Raw genomic sequence first — 17,978 nt, forward strand, 5'->3', positions numbered from 1 at the left:
GATACTTAATTCCCGGTAACATCATATACAAACTAGTAGATGATGAAGACTCCACACACAAATGGTCGAGAGTGATAACAACAATCATATATATATCAAATACGTACACCTTATATAGGTAAACATTCAGTAGTAGTATATATAATTTAAGTTACACGATCAATGACAAATAGTTAACACTTAATACTTGAGTAATACGGAACATTCAATACAACAAACCCACTCAACGACATCGTTATAACATATTCCTAGAGCAACTTCTTTGTAATTTATATATATAAACTCCGAGCGATATCAATTATCACCATGCATGCATGTATTTATTAGCTAGTATAGCTGATAGATGTTTAATTAGGCGGTAGGATAAGAGGCTTTCATGGCAATGCCACAAAGGCCACCATTTGAGGCAGCAACATCTCGTTGGATTCGCATATATCCCTTATCACCCCACTGAGTGCCCCACGAATTCTTGAGTAGCCAGTACTTCATGCCCTCTTCACTTGTACCATAACCAACCACTGTAACAGCATGGTTTAAATCAGTTCCACATTCCCCTGTAAAAACACCAGTTGAGTAGAAGAGGAAGTCGTTGGAACTAGCGTCTACGGCGACAGAAACTGGTTGCATTGCTACTGCCTTCAATAACTCATTCTCATCATTTGATGGGACGTCCACATATCCACTGATACTTGCTGCATGGGATGCTGATTTCTCTGTGTCGCACATTCCCTGCACTCCTCTGTAAGGGTAGTTTTCTTCGCTGTTAATGCCTCCAGTTTGTTGGATATATTGGAATGCAGTATCCATAAAACCACCGTCACAGCCATTATTTTCAGTGTTGCAGTCTACCAGCTGTTGCTCAGATAGAGAAATTTGTTGGCCTTTCTTGATTTACACGTATATAAACACTCGTATACATGTAATTGATAAGTGATCGATGAGGGGTGATCTAACCGTTCGGTCACGAAGAGCCATGTGGCTAGCCCAAACCATTTAATGACATGTCAGCGCCATATGGAGGCAGGTCGCACCCACCAAGTCTGCCCAAGCCGACCAGCTCGACCTACGTCTCGACTGATGGAAGACCAGCAAGTCACTCCACAGCAGAGTGGAGCACATCACCTCGGGAGAATGAGTTGGTGACTTTGGATGACAACTTGACCTCCCTGACCAGGGTAGACAAAGACTTGAGTAGTCGGCCCACCTCTTGGTTACCAATAAACATGACACATTATCCTTATGCGATTAGTATGCCTATCGGTTCCGAAACAAATGGCGGCATGTCATCCATGCCTTCTCAAGGTACTCGTCATTCATTGCATTTTATTTCTCTAGCTCTCAGAATCTCCCTTCGCTTTCTTGCTCACTAAACTCGGCTAACATAAGCATCGGAGTGCCTAGCTGAAGTCGAAACCCCCAGGTACTCTGATATCTTTCTTCCTGCATATCGGTCTGTCAACCTCAACACCACTCGTTTGAGTTGTCCTCCAGTAGGGCAGTTAGGTGATAAGATCACCATTAATTGACACCATTTGTGGGAACCTAAACAAAAAATCCAGTTCAACCTCTCACCACATTATTCATAAACTCAGCATGTCATTCCCAAAAAACAACCAAAACAAAGGAACCTCCATTGGGGGGCAAACGTAGGTAGTCGAACCCTCGTTGGTTCCTGATAACTCTATATTTTGATGCCTTAAGGAGCATCATTTTAGTGTTACTTGGGCCTTAGAATAGTCAAAATTTTCCATTTTCCCAGTTAAATTCAATATTGTGACCTTTGAGGGTCCCTATGCAAATCCTGTAAAAACTGTGAAATTTATATAGTTTTCTACAGATTTTGGAAAGCTGGTGAGAATTCCAGCTGAGAGAGGGGGTGTTTCTAAAATTTCTCCTAAACTATATCCCCCACTATCCCCCGCTTTCTCCAAAATTATCTATAATTCCTATTTATCTTCTAAATTATCTCTAATTTAGTAGAGAGTTTCTCTCCTAAATTATCTCTAATTCCTATTTATCCTCTCCCCTACTTTTTATCTATATCTCTCTAAAGAAAGATTGGATTAAAAAATTTAATAATTATTTAAATATTCTAACAAAATTAAATAATAACTTTAAAATATGTATTAAAAACACAAAAAAGTAACTTTATATTTTTACAAAATATATCACGAAATTATGTTCTAAAAATTTAAATTATGTTTTTCCGAATTATAAATTTAAATGTTTTTCAAATATTTAATAATATGTAATAATATGTTCTAAAAAAATCTTTAAAGTAGAAAAATAATTAAAACCTAATATTGAAATTAATAATAATTTAATATTTTTACATAATATTATAAGTAACTAATTTCACATATTTGAAGTAATAATTCGAGAAAATAACTTTCAAAAAATTAATATTTATTAATAATAATTTTAAACTATTAATCTGTATTTATTATATAATTATATATACTAAAATTAATATTTATTGTACTTCGGTAATTATTTATTATTTTTATGATAAATTATAAATATATAAATTATCTGTAATTCCTATTTATCCTCTCCCCCACTTTTCTTCTATATCTAAAGAAAGTTTGGATTAACAAATTTAAGAATTATCTAAATAGTCTAACAAAATTATATAATAACTTTAAATATTTATTAAAAGCACAAAAAAAATAATATTATATTATTACAAAATATATAACGAAATTATGTACTAACAATTTAAATTCTGTTTTCTTTGGATCATCAATTTAAATGTTTATTCAAATAATAAAAATTTAACGTTAAAATATAAAATCTTATTTTAATATTTTAAGAAATAAACATCCTAAATAGCATAATATTATAAATATATAAATAATTATATAACAAAATATGTAGTAATATGTAATAGCCTTAAATAAATAAAATTCAAATAAAAGAAATTTTAAATATTTTACATACTGTTTAAATATTTAAATAACTAAATATATAACAGAACTATATTTTAAATAGTTAAAATAACGAAAATTTGTAATAATTTTAAAAATTTTCTTACAAGTAGAAAATAACTATAACATAATATTGAAATTAATAATAATTTAATATATTGAAAAATTAATAATGAAATTATGTATTAATAGTATGAATTATAATTTTATGGATTATTAAATCAAGTATATAACAAAAAATTTTAAAAATTTTACATATTACTTAAATATTTAAATAATTAAATATTTAACATAACTAGATTTGAATAGTTAAAATAACAATATTATGTAATAAATTTAAAAATTTCTTAAATGAAGAAAAATAATTATAACATAATATTGAAATTAACAATAATTTAATATCATGCAAAATTAATAATGAAATTATGTAATTATAGTATAAATTATAATTTTATGGATTACTAAATTCAATAAATCATGAATATTTTAAAATTTAAATATTTTACATACTATTTAAGTAATTAAAATACTAAATATTTTAAATAACAAAATTTAACATAACTAGATTTTAAATTAGTTAAAATAAATAAGTTATGTAGTAACTTTAAAAAACTTTGAAAAGTAGAAAAATAATTATATCATAACATTGAAATTAAAATTAACTTAGTATTTTTTAAAATTAATAATGAAATAAATTTAGTAATAATTTAATATTTTTATATAATATTGTAAATAACTAATTTCACTTATATCAATTAAGATTTCTAGAAAATAACTTTCATAAAAGTTAATATTTATTAATAACCATTTTAAACCCTTAATATATATATTTATAATACAATTATATATATTAATATTAATATCTATTGTATTTCAGTAATTATTTATTGTTTTTTGATTAATCTATTTTCAATAATTATGCATAAGTTTATTTTTGTTTTGTTATTTAATAGAAAACTTTCAATAGTTATTGGAGATTGAACTACTACTATTGAAATTTTTAAATTTTGTTTATTGTACTTATTGTATTTATTATATTTTTGTTATAACTTATTGATTAATATTTATTAGAGATTAAACTGTTATTTGATATTATACTATTTATTGACTAATTTAATATATTTTTAGTATGTATTGTATTTTTGTAATTATTGTATTTTTCATTATCAATATATTTTCAATTATTGTACATTTTTTCTATAAATCTTTAATAATTATTGGAGATTAAAATATTTTTATTTATGAGAGATGAGACTATTAATTTAGCTAAAATTATGAACATTCATGAGTTGGTTCACTTCGGTTGTAGGCTGTTTAGCCAACTAAATTGTCTAGGTTAGGATGGGGAGTTGGTTAGATAAAACTAACTGATCATTTGTGAAAACCGACCAACTCAAATGTATTTTGGTTGATTTTTTGGTTTTGTTAGTTGGTTCAAAATATTTAAGCTTAAAAGTTAAATTTAAATTTTAAAAATTATGGTGAAATTGTGAAAAATATATTTGATAATTAAATTTATGATATAAATCATTTTAGACTAAGAAATATGGGAAATTTCCCACTTTTCCATATTAAAAATTATATTTAAAATGTAAAATATTAAGATATATCAATTGTTATGCCATCTGATTTTGGCCGATTTACAAAGGGCCAAAGCGATAACAATATTAAGAAAATGCAGAAAGTAGTAGACAATTGCAGAGAATGTAGAAAATTGCAGAAAGTTTCAGAAAATAGCAAAACATAGAAGAAAATGCTGAAAATTACAAAAAATAACAGAGAATTGTAGAAAATGCAGGAAAATAGCAGAAAATGCAGGAAAATAGCAGAAAATATCAGGAAATAACAGAAAATGCAGAAAAAACAAAAAAATGCAGAAAAATACCACAAAATTGCAGAAAATTTCAGAAATTACAGAAACTTACAAAAAATGCAGAAAATACCAAAAAATTGTAGAACATTGCAGAAAAATAGCATAAATTGCAGTAAATACCAGTAAATTGCAGAAATGCAGGAAATACAAGAAAATTGCAGAAAAATAGCAGAAAAAACTAGGAAGTTGCAGAAAGTAGCAGAAAATTTGAGAAATAAAAGAAAGTTACAGAAAATACAAGAAATTAGCAGAAAATGCAGAAAATTACCAAAAAATTGCAGAAAAATGCATGAAAAATAAAGAAAATTGCAGACAAATAGCAAAAAATACCAGGAAATTGCAAACAATTCAGAAAATACCAGAAAATAGCATACAATTGCATACAAATTGCAAAAAATACCAGGAAATTGCAGAAAATTACAGAAAATACCAGAAAATTCAGAAAATACCAAAAATAGCAAAAATTTGCAAAAAATGCAAAAAATACCAGAAAATTACAGAAAATGCAGAAAACACCATAAAATTGTAGACAAATAGCAGAAAATAGCAGAGAATACCAGAATATTGAAAAAATTATGTATACAAATAGCAGAAAATGCCAAAAATACCAGAAAATGCAGAAAATTGTAGAAAATGCAAAAAAGTAGAAATTATAAAAAAAGTGTATAACTTTTGCAGAAAAAAATCCGAAAAAACGTATAACTTCTGACATTTTGATCAAAATCTTGAAAAAAAACATGCAAACATACAATTTAGGTGTATGACAAAGAGAACAAAATACATATGTCATATTGTAAGTGTATGAGAAATAAGAGAAATAATACAAAAATAACATTCATTATGTTTAGCCATGAGCAAATTTAAGTACATACTTTGACCATGCCTATAGATGCTATATATTAGAGTATGACATGGAACAATACTTTGTTCATGCCTACAAAAGTTTGTTGCTAATTCAAGGATGCTCCTCTAGATGGAATAATAATTTGTTGCTTCAAGGAAATTGAAACATATGCTTAATCATTTTAGCTAAATATCACATGCATTTCTAGGCATACAAAATTCCAGTTTCTACCAAGAGATTACTGATTTCAGTTTTCGTTCTGTAAATACTGAGATGGTCATCAGATCCTACATTCCCGATATCTTTAGCACCAAGTTCAGAAAAGCTTTGCCTTATTATGATCAGAAACCTTGAACATTTATATATTTGCTACTAAATCCAAGTAAGCAATGTGGAACAGGGACACAAAGACAAGTTTTAGACAAAAAATATCCATTTTTGTCAACCAACTTACTTATTTTTCCATTTTACAAAAGCAAGTAATTAACTTGTTCCTTAATTATAAACAAAATAAATAAAATATTATGGCTTGTGCATGGTTTACCCCACTTTGTAATTTTCCTTCATTATGAATCAAGGCCAACTTGTACCACACAAGCAGGAAGCTGAATCAGGAAACTATGGGTTGGTCTAGTAGATCGGTGAAAATGTTCATTTCGTTAAATAATACTTTCTGAATTAGTGACAATATACTAGCAGAAACTCATGCCTTGCTATTTGTAACAGAAGAAAAAAAAGAAGGAAAGTAATAGACCTTATTTAATTGAAAAGAACATAGAGATTTTGAGGAAATATTTGAAATGTTGATTTTAGAAGCTAGATTGGGCATGATCAAGTCTTATCATGTCTGTGTTGGGTTAAAGTTATAAACCATAAGTATCAGAGAAGTTAAAAAGCTGAAGTTGTTGAAGTGTGGCATTTCTGGTGTATAATGCTAATGTTATTTTAATCAAAAGAGTGAGCTTGGAAGATTAGATACATTGTGAATTGTGATTAAGGGTCATTGATGACAACTAGGGACTTTTCATAGCTACTTAGACACAAGACCTCTAACATAGTTTGGGGGCATATAACTTTCCATGTGTTCCAACCTGGGGTAAGCTACTTAGGTGTCCCACCCTCCTAGAATGGAGAGTGATAGGTTCAAAAATCAGCTAACTAGAATATGATTCCAAATGAATGTTTCTAGTATCAAATATTTAATTTGGATGACACAGAGAAGTTCTATCATTATTCTTTAAAGTTCTGAAGATAATTCTTTATAAATGAAGTCATATTTAAACTCAAACAGTTTGCTGAAACTTTGTTGTTCTATCCAATATTCTTTATTCATTGGAGACCATCCCATGGTGTTGATTGAAAACTTCTTTACCAAACCATATTATAATGAATAGAGCGGCAGATTTGAGGCTATAAATTATAACAATACAATTGTTATGATCTTGGACTTGTGCAGCATAGTAGAAGATGTGACATCCATTGCTCCAATTTAATTAACAATCAGTCAATGTCGTGGACCTTAATTTAAATTTACAGAACTGATGTGGGGTTCAGTGCTAGATATTAGATAAGATTGTCAAAAAATAGTGACCATGTTCAATGGGCATGGGCAAATGGTAGCCTTAGAATCTAAGTTTAGACAAGTCATCGTCAATCTTCAACAAAATAAAAGAAATGAACTTATCAAGAATGGACGCTCACGTCAACCCAACTTAATTAAAACCATCACCTCTAGACGAGATATAACGAGAAGACAAGCGGCCTTAGATATTTGATAAAAGAACAAACTGAAGACATACTTGCTGGGTTGATTTGCATTAGTCTATACTGTAAATCTGTGGTGTTTAATAAATGAAGCTCCATTACAAGCAACAAGTTAAGGGAGACATTCATTGATCCAGTCCAGCAGCCTTGTAGTCATTTTGTTCTTTTCTCTGTTTTATCTTTTTCTTCCAACAGTCATCCAACACAAAGAGATCCCCATGAGCCCATGACTCAACTTGCCATGAATCATCCCACCTAACCAATGGGGATCTTTCTATGTCCACTAGAGAGTAAATATATGTTTTGGGCACTTTTGGCACAAAATATATGCAACAGGGACAAGTTTCAGACATGTTTCATGTTCAACTTTTTAATTGAACAATATGACTATGGGAGGCAGATAATCAATGAAGGTTGAGCAATGTCAAAAGATTTACCTATCCAAAAATCTGATGTACACGCGACTTGAGATTTGAGAACTCTGAGAAACAATGGCATTGAGGCTAAGAGGACAAACTTGTTTCAATGGTAGAGAGGACAATCTGCTTCAATGGTGGAGAACTTGCTTCAATGGTGAAACAAATAACAGAAAATGGATTGAAACCCTAACACCTTTCGATCTTGCACTTGATCTAATGACTAGTGGAACAAAGAGCAAAGCTCTGAAACTTAAATAATGGATTAATCTTCAATGGTGGAAGTTCATTCGACTGAGAACTAAGAAAAACCTAGAGATCTTTGTTCAACAGTTCAACTCTTGCTGCAACTCTCTCTCGACCCTCTCCTCTTACGGTCTTACCCTCTCTCGACCCTCTCCTTACCCAAGTAACCCTAACCCCTTTTGACCCAATGGGTACCCTCGACCCAACCCACTCTGACCCTCTTTTTCCTTGACCCTAATGGGTCACTTGACCCATATAACCCACTATTGAAATGGGTGGGTTGGGTGGGTCAAAAGCGTCAGGGTCAACATTGTCACCCCTAATTTCTTTATTTTGAATTAAGAGATGTTTGGATGTAATTCACGGAGGGTAGAGAGTGGATAGGAAAAGTGAGTAGGAAATCTGGGCTGAAACCGGTTGGCCGTGTCTCAACTCTCGATTGTATGGGATGGAATTAATTAAGTTGATAAGGGAGGTGTCTCCAAGTACCTTGTGGTTGTGGACATCTTAGAAAGACATAAGACATGATTAAAGAACGTAAGTCAATGGTAGGCTTTTAGAAAAGAATTAAGTCCATGAGCAAAAGGCTGGCGTCTATCTCAAGAGAAGACTAAGAGTAGGAAAAGTGAGTAGGAAATTGGGAGGTGATGAGGGGTAATTTGGTCCACCAAATGATATTATGAAATGTGGCTTTCAAGTGATATCTCAGTAGTAAGTAAGCAGATCACCTCGGCAGGTTGGCTGGTAGCACCTAGCGGGGCCGACCTAAAATACCTCATTTTGGCCGATTTGAAGGACCTCCGAACAAGGGGCTACTTACTTCGTAGATCGGTCGAGCAAAGAAAGGTACTATTGGCAACCTACAGAGCATGCTCACAGACTTGTCACACAAATCCGTTGCTAGACCGAGTTCTCCAGATATTAATCAATCGACCATTGGGCCGGATTACTTACATTACACGCATCAGAGCCAATTGGATGGACCTAAACCCTCTGCACAGATTACGTAATCGACATAATTACTCTCCCGACATAACGGAAACAGCTCTGCGAGAACCTGAGACCCATTACTAGAAGGTCTCTGAGCACTCACGCCTATATAAAGGTCTCATTTCTACAGAAGAGGTATGCACGGTTATAAGCTCTCGCACTCTCTAATCTCTTAAGAACTTCTAAGAACTCTTCGTTGACTTAAGCATCGGAGTGCCCACCCCGAGTAAAAACAACCCGAGCACTCTAACTCTCGCCTTTTGTAGAATGATACAGCTTGGCCACTGAATGTGAGCATCCGATTCGGCATCCAAGTCATCTACCACGTGAGAGCCGCTTGCTCGCATACCATCAATTGGCGCCGTCTGTGACAGTACATGGAAAAAAGCTAAGTTCTCATTTTTAAGCATCTTACACTAATATCCATCTCTTCATCAAGCAACCAGCCCTCCAACAACAACAATAATCAAATCACTAAGGGACACGAGCAGCTCGGAATGATCCCATAAGTACCTTTAGTGACTATCGGAAATGTGCCTTTTACCCCACCAGGCGTCCCACCCACTCTAGACCCAACCAAGACACCATATCATGTGAATGCGCCTCCTCCTGCGGATGAGCCCTCCGTGGCTCCCACTGGAGCCGACACGCGCTAGTTCTATGACCTGGTGTAATGTATCTACGGAATGAGCAATCAGATGAGAGCCTGTGAGGACAAGTTTGCCACCCTAATAGGGGCAACAATAGACACAACAACTGCAGATTCAACAACAACAACATTAGAATTGTTAGACAGTTTTGTATGCCCTTAGCTTCCATCAGAATGATATACTTTATGAGTTTATTGTAAATGAATAAAAGTGCATATTTGATTCATGTTCCCTTGGTATGTTTCTGTGTAATACCCTTAAACTGGACTATTAATGAGACTCGTGTTGGTTTAGAATGTTCATAGCCAGTGGGTCGGTCTGGGGAGACCTATCCTGACAAGGCTGACACTGTGGTGCCACCAAGTCGGTTGGGGTGGCCTGTCTCAGTTGCCAGGGTGAGACCCTAGGCACATACAGTGTAGGATTAATTGAATCTATGAACTGGATCAGATTTCCAGTATTGCCCTGGACCTTGGAGATTGATGGGCAAAACTGGAAAGTTACACCCGACCCCTAGACTCTTTTATGATACTGCACTTGGTGTCGAATTGGGCTGTCTTTGATATACCAATTAGTGAGATCCTTAGCGGGGGTCAAAACCTAAGTATGTTGGGACAGTCTGTGAATTCATCTGAGTGGGTGATCATAGTGACAGGATCAGCCCATTTGTCGGACAAAGGTAATGATCGGGGATGCACTCTCACTGATGGAAACCAAGACTACTGGCAGCCGATTTCAACCGTTGAGATTTGTTTTGCAAAGTATATTTTATATGAGATATAAAAGTATATATATATATATATATATTATGGTTTCTCAAATGTTTGCAAAAGGGTTTTAATTCCCAGGATCCATATAAGTGGAGAGTGCAACACTGTTCCTTGCAGCCGAGGGAGAGGTCCTCTCTTGTCGGGCAGTGTGTGATCATTATGGGCTGAGAGGTTAAGTGTAAGACCATTGAGGATAATACCTGATGGGCTAATCTTGCATCTGCCCACAGTCCCTGGGTGTTACAAGGTGGCTTGGCCCAGGGACCACTTAGGGTAAGTGTTGGGCCCATAGAGCCCATTTGATGGGTTTCAAGGGGTGCACTGTCTTTAATAGTGTATTCGGCCAGGCCTTGTAACAAAGGATGGGCCGAAACCATGTGGCTGATGAGTAGATCAATGCTTGGGTCCCACGCCATACAAGGAAGCCCAGCTAGGTAGCAATTAGGAAGGTTAAGTGAGCACATAAGCTTAATGGGCCTAAAGCCCATTTTGAACTGGGCTATTTAATTAGTTAATTAAAGGGGCAAATTCTGAGATAGAGTAGTAGATAGGATAGGGTCTTAATCCTATCCACTCAGAGAATTCAGATCTGAATATGATTCAGATCTAGAAACCTCCTAATGAGATTAGGAGAAAGCTAATCTAAATCTGTAGATAAGATAAGGGTGAAGGGATGAGAGATCCATCCTATAGAAAATCATATTTTCAAGGATCAATCTTGAACCATAAACTGAACCAGATCTGAACCAAAAAGGAGTGGGAAGGATTATACCTGATACGGAGAAGTAATATCTCCCAACGAAGGTGTTCATGCCCAAAGAAGGATCCAAAGACTGTTCCCACTGAAGATGGCGCAGTGCAGGTGGAGCAGAATCAGTAGTGTTCTTCTCCAAGAACTCTGTCCTTCGCAAGAATCAGCAAGATGGTACATGAGCACAGCTTCCTTTCAATCCATTCTCAAAGGACTGGTGTCAAGATCCAATCTTGACTTCTCCCCCAGGTGGAGATCGAACTGGCAAACAGGGCGGCAAGAACAGGGAGGCGGCAAAAGAGTATTTGCAGGGAGCAGAATTCTCTCTTCTTGATTTCAGCACTAAAGAAAACCTGATGATCTGTGTGTATATTCTTTAGGCTGCCGCCCCCTTCTTCTTTTATAATCTTAAAGGGATCAGCTCCTAATCAGATTAGGAGTTGCTAATCCAAATCATATTTGGGTTAGAAGTCCCTTTAAGTGATAAGGGATAATCCTTATCTTATCTGGAGATCAGATCAGCCATCTCCTAATCTGATTAGGAGGTTTCTAGATCTATATCTTATTTAGATCTTGGACTCTCTAAGTGGATAGGGTCTAAGCCCAATTCTATTAGCTGATCCACTTCAGATTTCGCCCCTTTATTAACTAAATAAACAGCCCAGTTCGAAATGGGCTTTAGGCCCATTAAGCTTATGTGCTCACTTAACCCTCTTAACTGCTGCCCAGTTGGGCTTCCTTGTATGGCATGGGACCCAAGCATTGATCTACACATCAGCCACATGGGTTCGGCCCAGCCTTTGTTACAAGGTCTGGCCGAATACACTGTTAAAGACAGTGCACCCCCTAAAACCCATCAAATGGGCTCTATGGGCCCAACACTTACCCTAAGTAGTCCCTGGGCCAAGCCACCTTGTAACACCCAGGGACTGTGGGCAGATGCAAGATTAGCCATCAGGTATTATCCTCAATGGTCTTACACTTAACCTCTCAGCCCATAATGATCATACACTGCCCGACAAGAGAGGACCTCTCCCTCGGCTGCAAGGAACAGTGTTGCACTCTACACTCATATGGATCCCGGGAATTAAAACCTTTTGCAAACATTTTAGAAACCATATATATACTTTTATATCTTATATAAAATATATTTTGCAAAACAAATCTCAACGGTTGAAATCGGCTGCCGGTAGTCTTGGTTTCCATCAGTGAGAGTGCATCCCCGATCATTACCTTTGTCCGACAAAGGGGCTGATCCTGTCACTATGATCACCCACTCAGATGAATTCTCAAACTGTCCCAACATACCCAGGTTTCGACCCCCGCTAAGGATCTCACTGATTGGTACATCAAAGATAGCCCAATCCGACACCTAGTGCAGTATCATAATCAAGTCTAGGGGTCGGGTGTAACTTTCCAGTTTTGCCCATCAATCTCCAAGGTCTAGGGCAATACTGGAAATCTGGTCCAGTTCAAAGATTCAATTAATCCTACACTGTATGTGCCTAGGGTCTCACCCTGGCAGCTGAGACAGGCCACCCCAACCGACTTGGTGGCACCACAGTGTCAGCCTTGTCAGGATAGGTCTCCCCAGACCAACCCACTGGCTGTGAACATTCTAAACTAACACGAGTCTCATTAAGTGTCCAGTTTAAGGGTATTACACAGAAACATACCAAGGGAACATGAATCAAATATGTATCTTTATTCATTTACAATAAACTCATAAAGTACATCATTCTGATTGAAGCTAAGGGCATACAAAACTGTCTAACAGCTCCCACTTGCACTTAGGTCCAATCAGGTACTAGCCGGAGTCCCATGCTTTCCACGCGTTTCTCAAACACTTTCTATGATAGTGGCTTTGTCAATGGGTCTACTACATTTTTCGCTGACGCTACCTTCTAAATCAGGACGTCCCCTCTTCCAACAATCTCCCGTAGTACGTGGTACTTCCTCTCGATGTGCTTCGAGTTCGAGTGGGCTCGTGGCTCCTTAGCCTGAGCAATGGCTCCATTGTTGTCACACAACAATGGGATGGGTGATGTGCTGGACGGAACAACTCCCAACTCGTGAACGAACTTCTTCATCCACAAAGCTTCTTTGGCAGCCTCACTTGCGGCAATGTATTCGGCTTCGGTCGTGGAGTCTGCAGTTGACCCCTGTTTGCTGCTTTTCCAGCAAACAACACACGATCCCATCGTGAAAACATATCCAGATGTAGACTTTCTATCATCTAGGTCTAACTGGAAATCGGCATCTGTATACCCTTGGATCTGTAGTGAGCTACCGTCGAACACCAGACAAAACACTTTTGTCCTTCGGAGTTACTTAAGTATGTTTTTCACAGCAGTCCAATGCTCCTGCCCTGGGTTGGCCTGAAATCTGCTTACTACACTCACTGCCTGAGCAATGTCAGGACGAGTGCACAGCATGGCATACATGATGCTCCCTACGGTAGAGGCATAGGGAACGTCTTTCATGCCATCAATCTCCTCAGAAGTCTTGGGAGACATCTTCTTGGAGAGAGTGACTCCGTGCTTGAAAGGAACATTTCCTTTCTTGGAGTTTTCCATGCTGTATCTTTTGACTATTTTGTCAACGTAAGCAGATTGGGATAATCCTATTATCCGCTTTGATCTATCTCTATAGAGTCGAAGACCCAGTATATAGGAGGCTTCTCCAAGATCTTTCATGGAGAATTGCTGCGAAAGCCATACTTTCACTGTAGTTAACATTCCTACATCATTCCCAATGAGTAGAATGTAATCTACATACAGAACCAAGAAGGTAACCTTATCCCCACTGTACTTCCTGTAGACACAGGGTTCATCCGGATTCTGCTCGAAGTCAAACAATTTAACAGTAGAGTTAAAACGGATGTTCCAACTTCTAGAAGCTTGTTTAAGCCCATAAATGGATCTGTTAAGTTTACATACCATGTTTTCCTAATCTGCAGCAATGAAGCCTTTCGGCTGCTGTGTATAGATATCTTCAGTAAGATCACCATTCAGGAATGCAGTTTTGACATCCATCTGCCAAATCTCATAATCATGATATGCTGCTACAGCTAGCAGGATCCTAATGGATTTAAGCATGGCCACAGGCGAAAAGGTTTCCTCATAATCGATGCCCTCTTTTTGAGTGTACCCTTTCGCCACCAGACGAGCCTTGAAGGTCTCAACTTTACCATCGGGGCCCTTCTTCCTCTTGTAAATCCATTTGCAACCGATTGCCTTTACCCCGGAGGGCGGATCTACTAGAGTCCAGACTCCATTGGTCTCCATTGAGTCCATCTCTGCCCTCATGGCCTCCACCCACTTCTGGGAATCTATGTCCAACATAGATTCCGCGTAAGTCACGGGATCCTCCTCACTAGTCAAGGTTTCCACCAGGTAACTGTCCTGGTCATAACCATAACAGACTGGTGGCCTGGATGCCCGAGTGGATCTTCTAAGTTGGTCACTACCTGGAACTTGTGGGACATCTCCCACTGCTCCTGAGCTCTCCTCATCAAGAACAACTTCCTGACGATGGGTGTCCAGGATATAGTCGGTTTCCAAGAATTGCGCATTTCGACTGCAGAACACTTTCTGCTCACTTGGGTCATAGAAAAGGTAACCTACAGAGCCTTTTGGGTAGCCTACAAATAGCCAACGACTGGTCTTAAATTCCAACTTGTCTGCACTCATTCTTTTAATGTGTGCTGGACAACCCCAAATCTTCAAGTGTCTGACACTTGGTTTCTTTCCGGTCCAAAGTTCATATGGAGTATTCGGAACCGATTTGGTTGGAACCTGATTCAGCTCGTAAATCGCAGTCTCTAATGCGGAACCCCAAAAGGATGTGGGTAACTCTGAGTGTATGAGAAGCGACCGGACCATATCTAATAAGGTTCTATTCCTCCTCTCTGAAACACCGTTAAGTTGTGGTGTAGCAGGAGGAGCTAATTGTGATACTATCCCATTGGCCTTTAAGTTGTCTCTGAATTCGTCAGAGAGATATTCGCCACCTCGATCGGATCGAAGGGCTTTAATTTCTCTCCCTAACTGTTTCTCGACCTCTTGTCTAAACTCTTTGAACTTTTCAAAGGATTCAGACTTGTGTCTCATTAGGTACACGTAACCATATCGTGAAAAATCATCTGTGAAGGTGATGAAATACACATGTTGATTTCGTGTCCTAACACTCAGGGGACCACATACATCAGCATGTATTAGGTCAAGTGTGCCTGTACATCTTTCAGGCTTACCGTTAAATGGCCATTTCGTCATCTTGCCTTGTAGGCAAGGCTCACAGGTGGGAAGATCTTCTACAGCTAGAAAATCTAACGGACCATCCTTTACCAACCTTGTGATTCGGTCAACACCGATGTGGCCAAGTCGGTAATGCCACAGACACGTGGGATTAACTGTATCACGGGCTCTCTTCTTGGGGTTTTCAACCGACGTAGTTTCGGTTATGTTAGTTTCTAGAGAAGGATGTAGAACATAGAGACCGTTCTCCAGTTCCCTGTATGCGATGAATCTGTTATTTCTTTTAATAGTAATCGTATTACTAAAGAAGACAGAATAACCATCTGCACACAGTTTTGAGACAGAAATCAAATTTCTTCTTAAATTTTGTATATAAAGACAATCTTTCAATACAATCTTTTCTTCTCTAAAATTTAATTCCACGGTTCCTATGGCCGCGGCTGCAACAGTTGTAGTAGTCCCCAAGTAGAGTGTGACTTCTCCTTCACTCAGCCTTCTGCTTACCTTGAACCCCTGCAGTGAGTTACACGCATGAGTTGAAGCCCCGGAGTCAATACACCAGGATGCAGAAGCTACCAACAAATTAGTTTTTATAACACAAGTTTCGAAATTACCTTTCTTGGAATCCAGGTAGGCAGGACAATTCCTTTTCCAGTGGCCGGTCTTCTTGCAAAAATGACAGGCATCTGATGCCTTGTCCTTCCTCTGTTTCTTGGGTTTGGCAACCTTTTTCTGGGGCTTTCTCTTCGCCTTCCTTTTCTTGCCCGATTTGCCAGTTTCTACAAGCATGGCAATGGGCTCATCCTTTTTAATCCATTCTTCGGCCCACTACAACATATTGCTGAGTTCCTGCAAGCTGACGTTCAGCTTGTTCATGTTGTAGTTCATGATGAATGGATTAAAGGATGGAGGCAGAGAGTTGAGAATAGCATCGATCTGAGTTACCAAATCCAGCCCGGATCCAAGAGCCTCTAGTTCGTTGATATAGCCCATCATCCAAAGACAATGGTCGTGAACTTGTTGGCCCTTGGACATCTACGCGGTCATGAACTGTTTCATGACCTTCTACCGAGTAGAATGATTCTGCTCTTCGTACATTGTCCTAAGACTGTCCAATACGTCTTTAGCAAGTTCGATCTGATCGAACTGCCTCTGAATTGGATTGTCCAAGGAGGCAATGATATAGCAGCGGGCAAGGGAGTTTTTCTCCTCCCATTCTTGGTATTCTCTTCTTCGGGCCTCAAAAGCCCTATCCCCTGGACGATCCGGGGCAGGATTCTTGGCTACCTTGTCCAATTTCTCAGAGGTTAAGACCAACATAAGGTTCCTGTACCAGTCAGCATAGTTTGGGCCTTTCAACTTGTTGTCATCAAGTAGCTTTGCAAATGATCCGTTTGCCATTTTCTGATAAAAAAGCAAACATCAGTCCACAACCTAATTCGATTCATGTTCATTTCATAGATACGGATTTTAATCTACGATCCATTTCCATTTATTCTTCTTTGAGATTTCCCTCCTTTCTCAGTGACAGAGACTACGGGTTGTCTCTGGAAATGTGGGAAATCACATAGGGTGCATGAAGCCAACTGTTTCAGCTGCATAACCCCACCACCTTTCTGTGAAGGATCATATCCACTCATCATATGAGTTTTCCCTTTGGCCTCTGTCAGACAAGGGTCAGAGCCGTTTTCAGGTAAACCTTTCTGTCCAGTGAGTGCATACCCATCATATTCGTGAACGCCAAGGTACCGTGAGAGAGTTCCCATTTTCTGGTGAAGCCCCTCCCACATCGGTCTATGACGCCCCTATCATCTTATGAAACACTTAGACAAGCCCAACAGCAAATGGATAGCCCATTTTCTGGTGCGTTTCCTCATTACTGAAGGACCCATCCTCGTGCTAATGATGGAAGGCCTTTAGAGAGTTCATCACATGAATCTCCCTATCACATGCACTCATATCATTTGGAGGGAACAGATAATTACGCCCTAGTTCTAACTTTAGGTCAAACCAAAGTGTCTCCCACTGACTTTCATAAAGCCAGATTTTGGTGGGCCTAAATCGGCTAGGGTTCCGCACGAGATCTCATGATGAGGTGTGGGGTCCACCACTGAGAGAGGTCATCCAATGACCAAAAGAGACACCATGGCAATGATGTGCATTTAGCCATGGTGTGCGAAAGAGCCACTATCGATTGAGCATGGGCCAAGTACTTATGGCCCATGTACGTAGCACATCACACATCCATACATCACATGCAGGGATAAATTGATCCAATCAATTAATTATCTGTAAAGCCCATTTGAAGCCCATTTTAAATCCATAATATTAACCATTAACATTATCTAGGTATATGGGCCGAATGGATCAACCCATATAGCTTTTAAGGGTTAGGTGGGCTTTTAGCAGTTTTAATTGTTTAAAACTAGGGCTTTACAGGTTGGGCCGAATTAACCATTTAATTAAATATCAATCCTTAGGCCCATTAGTG

General features: G+C 37.5%; 1 protein-coding gene across 1 annotated transcript in view; it reads right to left on the reverse strand.

Moving 5' to 3' along the window:
- Window positions 1-351: 351 nt before the first annotated feature.
- The window catches only part of LOC148802967 (senescence-specific cysteine protease SAG12-like), an 84,099-nt gene continuing 66,472 nt past the window's right edge, over window positions 352-17,978 (reverse strand). Inside the window, exon 4 of the mRNA XM_088886313.1 lies at window positions 352-830. Coding sequence (XP_088742439.1) covers window positions 352-830 — 479 coding nt within the window. The remainder of the gene's footprint in view (window positions 831-17,978) is intronic.

Source organism: Nelumbo nucifera, chromosome 1 (genome assembly GCF_055504915.1).
Source record: "Nelumbo nucifera cultivar China Antique chromosome 1, China Antique-T2T, whole genome shotgun sequence".
Lineage (NCBI taxonomy): Eukaryota > Viridiplantae > Streptophyta > Magnoliopsida > Proteales > Nelumbonaceae > Nelumbo > Nelumbo nucifera.